This window comes from Sinocyclocheilus anshuiensis, unplaced genomic scaffold (genome assembly GCF_001515605.1).
Source record: "Sinocyclocheilus anshuiensis isolate Anshui unplaced genomic scaffold, SAMN03320099.WGS_v1.1 scaffold1053, whole genome shotgun sequence".
In the NCBI taxonomy this organism is placed as follows: Eukaryota; Metazoa; Chordata; class Actinopteri; order Cypriniformes; family Cyprinidae; genus Sinocyclocheilus; species Sinocyclocheilus anshuiensis.
The window spans coordinates 999,870-1,008,507 of record NW_015555711.1 but is presented as its reverse complement, the minus strand read 5'-3'; the positions used below and the strand labels follow the sequence as shown (position 1 = coordinate 1,008,507).

The window sequence follows — 8,638 nt, the reverse complement described above, 5'->3', positions numbered from 1 at the left end:
TAGAAAACGAAGCGTTTGAGAGAGGCGGGGCATAGAGGACCTACAATAATGTACCGTATTTGAAAAATAATGTTTTTTAAACATTAAAGCATGTCAACATATTCTGTTACACCAAATACACAAAATAATGATCTTTAAAAAAGTATCATATGACCCCTTTAAAAACAAGATTCTTGTTAGAGTCTATGAGATTCTTGTAATGTTTTAATTCTAGTTAAATTATTAATATATTTGTATAAAATAATATAAAAAAAATCAAACAACATAATAAAAGCTACAAACAATTCCAAACTCACAGCTGTAGTTGAGCCAAACAAACATCTGCGTTGTCTCTGCACATTGAACTGGAAAAGGGGAAGAGATTTAACTATAAAACAGTTACACACTTCACCTTTTGATTTCCTTATCTTAATGTTAAATTCACCAGTCCAATAATAGCGCACAGAAACATAAGCCACTCATTCAGTAATATCCCTCCCTTCCCTCCTTTAGCTGTCTTTATTGCAGCCCATCCTAGCCGTAGCCATCGGCCTTGTCCTGGCTTTGCTGTATTGGTGCTTGGGCCCATTGTGGTAGAAAGGTACACAGTGCTCCTGTCCCGTCTCATTCCTCTGCTTAAGCCTCCATCATCCTCAGGGCTATGCATGACCACTAAACAATTCTCTCAGCTTAAGCTACCAAATACTGTCCGCTCGTCCGCAAAATGCTTCTCTTTCCCTACTACAGGTCCACTTTGTATAATAAGACGCACACTAACAAGTGTCTCTAACAAATCAACTCCATTTTGTATGTTGTAGTTTTCCAGCGTAACTCTGAGGCATCCCGGCTCTCTTTGTCCTCCACCGTACGTCTTCTGTTGTCCTCGTCTTGTGTGTCCTTACCTCAGTTTCTCCGCGTCCTGTCCTTGTGACTTTTGTGTCCCCGTCTCGGCTCATGTGCATCCCTGATTGTATACATGTTCTGATAGGTGACGCGGTACTACAGATGATGTGATCTGTATGTTTGTTCTTGCAGGGAAAATGGATCAGGTGGATGCCCGTCGCTGCTGTGACCGTTGCCGTGACGGGGTATTTGCTTTCAAAGACCTCAAAATGAACAACGTGATGAACCAGTAACAAGCACATTCACCATGACATGCATACCTAGTAAATGTTTCTCAAACGTATTGACATTTGTATCCTTTTAGTCTGTGTGGTGTTAGTTTGAGTAACGAGTGTTTAAATGCAACTTCTTACTCAAGTATCGAAGGCCTTAGAATAACAACATGTCACAAGGTTCCCTTATTTGCACCATATATCATTTTCTTTTTAAATTGCCAGTTCTGTATGCATTGCTTTTTGAAGTATCTGGCTAATAACAGGTATTTTATTGAACACTGTTGCTTTGCCAAACAAACAATTAGTGAATTGCCTTATATAACATAACCTTAGAAAAACAAACGTTTATACCTCCCTGAATGAACACTTCCATGAGAAATGATTCAGAATTGTAAAGCCCACTGCAATAACATATTCAAGACCATTGAGATCCATTAAGTTTTAACTCGATCATATGTTTTGTGGTTTAAAGGCCTAAATCTGCCATATAATGTGTATGTGTCTTTGCACCTTATACGAAGCCATTAGTGATTAGTCTATGCACTGTACTTTATTGTGGTAAGGATTTGACATTATTAATGATGATGATGATGATGATGATAAGCACTGTTTTTTAGGACATTAGAGCGCTAATGTGTCCGAAAGAGACCTATAATATAGTGTTTATGATTTATTACGTTTACTACTTGTACAGAGAAAAACTACCCGATCTAACAGATATGATAATTGCAATAAATAAGCAAAAGTGAAGTTCAACCCTATTAAGTCCCCGTTTAATCTGTATACATTTATTTATGCATATTGGCTGAATTTAATTTTAATAACTTTACAATAGTGTCAGTTTGTTGAGGTTTGGTACCATTAACTAATATATGCAGTAAAAAATTGCTTATTGCTAATTTAGATTAATGTTAATTTATTCATTTTTAATTCATGTTACACTCTTAAAAATAAAGGTGCTTCACGATGCCATAGAAGAACCATTTTTGGTTCCACAAAGAACCATTTAGTCAAAGGTTCTTTAAAGAACCTTTGACTAAATGGTTCTTTGTGGAACCAAAAATGGTTCTTCTATGGCATTGCTTGAAGAACCTTTTGAAGCACCTTTATTTTTAAGAGTGTAGTTTATATTACAACAGAAAAAGCTATTATATTGTGTCCATCTGAGTTTTCAGTCTGTATTGCATGTAATCCAATAACGACCATTATTTGTTTTCTGTTATTTCATGGTACGTGGCATCTTTATAGCAAGAAATATCTTTTTCTCAGTTGGCCTCACAATATACAATTTGACCACTGTAGTTTGATTCGCAGCGTCTCTTGTTATGAGCCGGTTCTTTTTAGTGAATCAAAAACATGCAGTGTGACCAGGGTTGCCAGGTCTGCGAAATAAACAGCCCAATTGCTAGTGAAAACTATCACAATTGCGGGGTTTTTTTCTAGGTTTTTCCCCTCTGTTGTGGCTCCTCTACTTTGAAATGGCAAGATGGAGAGATAGCTTTAAACCGTGGACTTAAAAACAAAACAAAAAAAAACCTGCATGAAAACCGAAGACTTGGCAGCACTTAGTGTGACTAGTGTTCATCTTGGTTTTTACAACAAATGACTGATGAACCGGTTCTTTCTCGTGAGTCAAAAACAGAGCACAGCAAATGTTAGTCTGAGTCTTGAGACAAAAGTGAGCTGGTTCTTTTTAGTGAGTCAAAAACCTTACAAGGGGTCAGTGTAGTCTGATTCCAGAAATGAGTAACTCAGGCAGTTCTTTTAATGCTGCCTTACACTTCTTACTGTAAGACTATGTAAGCAAAGTGGACGTATAACTGAAATTAATCCGAATCAAATCAATCTGGGAAATTGATACCAAGCCCTATAATAACCTTGCAGAGTATTAAGATTTACAATATACACTAATTAAAACAAAAACAAATTCTGGGCACCTAAATGCACCCTTGCAAATCGATGGCCCCATAACCAAGTTTGTCATAAACCTGCAGCCAAAGGCACACGCTTTCATGGTGTAATGCAGTCCGCCCCAATGAGTCATCCCTCCTCGACACCGCATGGGAAATACGAGGACGTGCCCCGATCAAAAGAGCTTTGGCAGTAATACGCTCAGTTTATTCTGGAGTAAATGAAGAGTAACGTCACCAGCAATAAGGTTATCAGCAACAGTGATGTCAGACCTTCATCTGGCTGCAGGTGGGAATTAGCTGAATTCCCCAGGCCTGAGGATCCTGTTTCTGACCCCGTCTTCCTAGTAAATACATTCTTCAAGCACTGATGTAACTAGAATCTGTTTTTATTATTCCTTTGCACGATGTGGGGTTGCGGCATGATGACACGGTTCATGTCAGAGTAAAAACAGCTCTCAGAGGCGCTGTATAATCATAATTATGGGCCAGAATTGGGGGGTGTAGGGCACTCCCACCACCAGCGAAGCTACATGAAAGCTTCATGCTTCACGGCTCTCAGATTGCAGCTCTCAGTTTGGTATAAAAGGTTTTGGACTCCACACTGATCAGAGAGAACGATGGGTGACTTTAAAGGTAGTGTTACTGCAGCTGCAATCAACCTGGCAGATGATGCACTGTGGAAAAAGATACAGAAGAACACCTTCACGCGCTGGTGCAACGAACACCTGAAATCTGTAGAGCTGCAGATCGGCGATCTTAAGTTCGATCTGAGCGATGGCCTCATCCTTATCTCGCTGCTGGAGGTCCTGAGCCATAAAAGGATGTTTAGAAAGTACCACACGCGACCAACCTTCAGACAGCTCAAGCTAGACAATGTTTCGGTGGCTCTGGAGTTTTTGGATCATGAAAAAGTTAAGTTGGTGTCTATAGGTGAGTTACAACATGCCTGAACTCATTCAAAAGAAGGTGTTCACAACAATCTATTAGTAGTTTTCTCAAGTCACTTTAAACCCATATGTACAACATTTTAAGGATCTAGTTTCTGAATGGTTTTGAAGTTCACAATGAAGCAATCTGCTGTTTTAAAGTCAGGTGTTCAAAAATATGTACAGATCCGGACCAAATATATCAGGAGAATAATAGATGAGTTGGAGAGAATAGTGAAAGTCATCAATGTTTTCAAAATCTTTTATTTAAATTTTTTTTGTAAGCAGTAACATCACAGAGACTGTGCCATGATTTTTTTATTTTTATTTAGTGCATATTGAGTATGTCAAGGCACCTACTGCATGAATAAACAGGGTTAACTTGCTAATACATGTTCATACTCCCCTTAAATTAAAGGCATGTAATTAGAATGAACAAGCCATAATTCACCTTTAATTATACTAATTAGACAAAATAGCAAGTATAATTGTCTGTATGCTGTTAACAATGTTTCTGGCTTACAGCAACTGAGGCTATTACACCATATAGGTGAACATCAGGTTTCAATTTGGTGTAGTAATTTAGCTTTAAACATTCACTTTACATTGTTTAATTTCCATTTACAATTATGAGGTGATTGGCAGGGTTGTTATTGTTAACTATAACTATTAAAATTTTCTTTGTTAATTGAAATTAAGCTGAAATAAGTGTAAATAGGAGATAGAAAAACTCAGAAATTAGAAATGTTTGCTTGGCAACTGACTAAAATTAAGTTGAAGTTGAAGTACCAAAATGACTAAAAATGACGTAAAAATAACACTAAATATAAATATTTAAAAAATAAACAAAGAAATTACAAAATGAATAAGATAAACTAAAATGGAAAAAGACTGAAAATATAAAAATAAGATAATTCAAAATATTAACTATGTAAATAATATAACACTGGTGATTAGCATCTTTATTGTATCTACGTATATGACTAATAGTTAAACTTATCTCTTAATGAAGGTCAGCTGCAATGTCAATAAGTTGCGCCTGTTGTCTGAAAAGCATTAGCATTTCTTACATTATCAGGTGTTGAATTGCGGGTCCCACATGTTTTTCATATAAATTCCTGTGGCCCTTTCCCTAATTAGGAAGGGTAGTCTTTGGGTCAAAGTGTCCTAGTGTCAAATTGGGGATGGCACTTCAGTCGATTAGCTGTTTCCTGGACTAGAACGATGTTCCCAGCTGAACTCTCTTGTTTGGATGTAATGGCTAAACGACAAAAAGCATTTGGTGTATTTAAATAAAATTTATGTCGCCAAGTGAAGGTCTCTAAATTGAAAGAACAAACAGACACACCTTCACTGTCTCCATACAGACAGTAAGGCCATAGTGGACGGGAACTTGAAACTGATCCTGGGTCTAGTGTGGACCCTGATACAGCATTACTCCATCTCCACCCCGATGTGGGAGGATGAGGCAAACAATTCTGTCTCCAAACTGACTCCAGAGATGAGGCTTCTGGGATGGATCCAAAACAAAGTCCCTGAGCTGCCCATAACTAATTTCAGCCAGGACTGGCAGGATGGCAAGGCCCTCGGTGCATTAGTGGATGGACTGGCACCAGGTAAACCAAGTTTTTTTATATAGTGCTCTTATATAGTATTCTTATATAGTAAACTCCCCGTGGTCATGTGATTTCTTTCTTTTTGGATGTGTTGGGAAAAAAAAAGGTTTTTGTCTTGAAATGATTGTTCTGGTTTGTGCAGGCTTGTGTCCTGACTGGGAGAGCTGGGACACGGTGCATCGGGTGAGTAACACTAAAGAAGCCATGCAGCAAGCAGATGATTGGCTTGGAATTCCACAGGTGAGTTCAACCAGAATAGACTGGCTAGTTATTTTACTTGCATTTTGACAACATTCTGAGTGGTTGATTTGCTCATATCAATTTGTGAATCTTTTTTTTATATTTAACTTTATGAAGCTCATAGCCCCAGAGGAGATTCTTGATCCAGCTGTGGATGAGCAGTCAGTGATGACATACCTCTCACTTTTCCCCAAAGCCAGACTGAAACCTGGAGCTCCACTCAAGCCAAAGAAAGGTTGGGCCCATTATAAGCCCCCTGCTGTTTAATGTTTTGATTTTGTCACTAATAATTAAAAGACAAGAGGGAAAAGATTCATCATGATGATAATCAAACATTTGTTGATGAGAGAACTTTCTGCAGGTTACATTGATACGCAGTGTTGAGAAGGTTACTTTGCAGATGTAAAAGGTTACAGATTACAAGTAACCTTATTTAAAATGTTATAAGTAGTGTAACTATTTCAATTACTTTATTAAAGTAATGTAACTGATTACTTTTTGATTACTTTTCTAAATTTCTAGCGAATGTTTTTAACTGTTAATAATTTTCGAACATTTTATGCATGCAGAGTTAACCTACAGTAGTACTCAACACTAATTACTGTCAGACTTGAATTAAGATTATAAAAATTGTATTTTAAAGCACAGCACTGGAAAGCACTTTTTAAATACTGGAACACATTTTTATCACTCGCCATGGTGGCAAGACGGTTTGTAGCCTAAAGGTTTCAGCAGCAATGTGGATTAATGTAATTGGCAGATGTGGTTCACTGCAAATTCAAACGAGAACCAGTCAAAAGCACATCAAAAACAGGCAAAGCAACAAATTTATATTATTCAACATATCCTACTGTAGCTTTTTACAGAAAATATTCAAATGTAACCTCCTTTGTAATAATTAACATTTTCATAAGTAACTGTAATTTGATTACAGTGCCTTGCAAAAGTTTTTTCACGTTTTATGTTGCTGCCTTATGTTAAACTGCTTTAAATTACTTTTTTTTTCCACATCAGTCTACACTCCATACACCATAATGACAAAGCAAAAACAGAATTGTCACAACTTCGTAAATTTATTCAAAATAAAAAAACTGAAATAAGTACATTGCATATGTATTCAAACCCTTAACTCAGTACTTAGCTGAAGTGCCTTTACAGCCTCATGTTGTTGGGTATGATGAAGCTTTGCACATCAGCACTTGGCAATTATCTGCCATTCTTCTCCTCACCTCTTCACCTCTCAAGCTCTGCCAGGTTGGATGGGGGCAGACGCACATTTTCAGGTTTCTCCAGAAATATTTGATTGTGTTCAAGCCCAGGCTTTGGCTGGGCCACTCAAGGACATAGACACAGAGTTGTCTATAAGCCACTCTTGCTGTGTGCTTGGGGTCATTGTCCTGTTGGAAGGTAAACCTTCTGCCCAGTCTGAGGTTCTGAATGCTCTGGACTGGGTTTTCATTAAGGCTATCTCAATATTTTGGTGCATTGAGCTTTTCTTCTACACTGACGAGTCCCTCAGTCCCTGCCACTGAAGAACAGCCCCACAGCGCTTTTTACTGTTGGGATGGTACTCTGCAGGTGATGAGCAGTGCCTGGTTTCCTCCAAACGTGATGCTTGGATTTGAGGTTCATCACACCAGAATATTTTATTTCTTAGTTTGAGGGTCCTTTAGGTGCTTTTTTGCAAATTCCAAGTGGGTTTTCAGATGTCTTCACTGAGGAGAGGAATGAGTCTTGCCACACCACCAAAAAGCCCAGGGCTGCGTTTCCCAAAAGCATCGTAAGCTTAAGTTGATCGTAGCTCATTGGTTTCAATGGGTCTATGATATACTTAAGCTTACGATGCTTTTGGGAAACGCAGCCCAGATCGGTGGTGTGTTGCAGTGATGTTTGTCCTTCTGTAGGTTTCTCCTATCTACACATATCATCATGGAGCTCAACTAGAGTGACCATCAGGTTCTTGTTCATCAGTCTAACCAATGCCCTTCTCCATCAATTGCTCAGTTTGGCCAGGAGGCTAGCTCTAGGAAGAGACCTGGTTGTTTCAAACTTCTTTCATTAAGGGTAACGGAGACTACTTGCTTCTGTGAACCTTCAATGCAACAGAATTTTTTCTGAACTCTTCCCCAGATGTGTGGCTTGATGCAATCCTATTTCTGAGCTCTACAGGCAGTTTTTTTTTACCTCGGGGCTTGGTTTTTGCTCTGATATGCATTTTCAGCTGTTAGACCTTTTATTAAAGGTGACATATCATGAAAATCTGATTTTCCAGGTTTTAAGTGCTATAATCAGGTCCCCAGTGCATCTACCAACCAAGGAATCGTGAAAAATATTAACCCAGTAACTTTGTTTTGGGAAGCCTTTTTCTGCAAGCGTCTGAGAAAACGAGCGCGTCTGATTTCGCTCCCTTTGTGACGTGGCAAAGGGATCTCATTATAATATTACCGCCCCTTAATCTGTAAGTTTAGACCCACGGCGCCGTTATTGTGTTTTCGCAAACGACAACGGTGTACTAGTTCTAATGCCATGGCGAAAGTTTGAGCAAAACATGCTAACTGTTCTGTCATTGTCTGCACAGACAAGCACAGAACACTATTTACAGTCCCAGCCTCAGAGGAGATGAGAGCAGTGGATTTATTCATTTATTTAATGTATATTGCTGCTGCCACACAGATCTAAAATAAACATGCAATTTATTTCCCAGCTGCTTACCTTCACAGACATAACCGACTGTTTTTTGTAACTCATGTGTTTTTTTAACGTAAATTTATGTGTGAATGAGAACTTAGTTTAGTACTCACATGCTGTGACAGCCGCTTTCTGTCCGTGTGCTTCGGATGTGCACT

At 38.4% G+C, this 8,638-nt stretch overlaps 2 protein-coding genes across 2 annotated transcripts in view; both read left to right on the top strand.

The window, feature by feature from the left end:
- The window catches only part of LOC107671936 (sarcolemmal membrane-associated protein-like), a 12,024-nt gene extending 10,536 nt beyond the window's left edge, over positions 1-1,488 (top strand). The window contains exon 8 of the mRNA XM_016464949.1: positions 1,015-1,488. Coding sequence (XP_016320435.1) covers positions 1,015-1,095 — 81 coding nt within the window. The 3' untranslated portion in view covers positions 1,096-1,488. The remainder of the gene's footprint in view (positions 1-1,014) is intronic.
- Positions 1,489-3,627: 2,139 nt separating this feature from the next.
- Positions 3,628-8,638, top strand: part of flnbb (filamin B b) — a 22,402-nt gene continuing 17,391 nt past the window's right edge. The window contains exons 1-4 of the mRNA XM_016464948.1: positions 3,628-3,940; positions 5,304-5,552; positions 5,695-5,792; positions 5,910-6,027. Coding sequence (XP_016320434.1) covers positions 3,628-3,940; positions 5,304-5,552; positions 5,695-5,792; positions 5,910-6,027 — 778 coding nt within the window. The remainder of the gene's footprint in view (positions 3,941-5,303; positions 5,553-5,694; positions 5,793-5,909; positions 6,028-8,638) is intronic.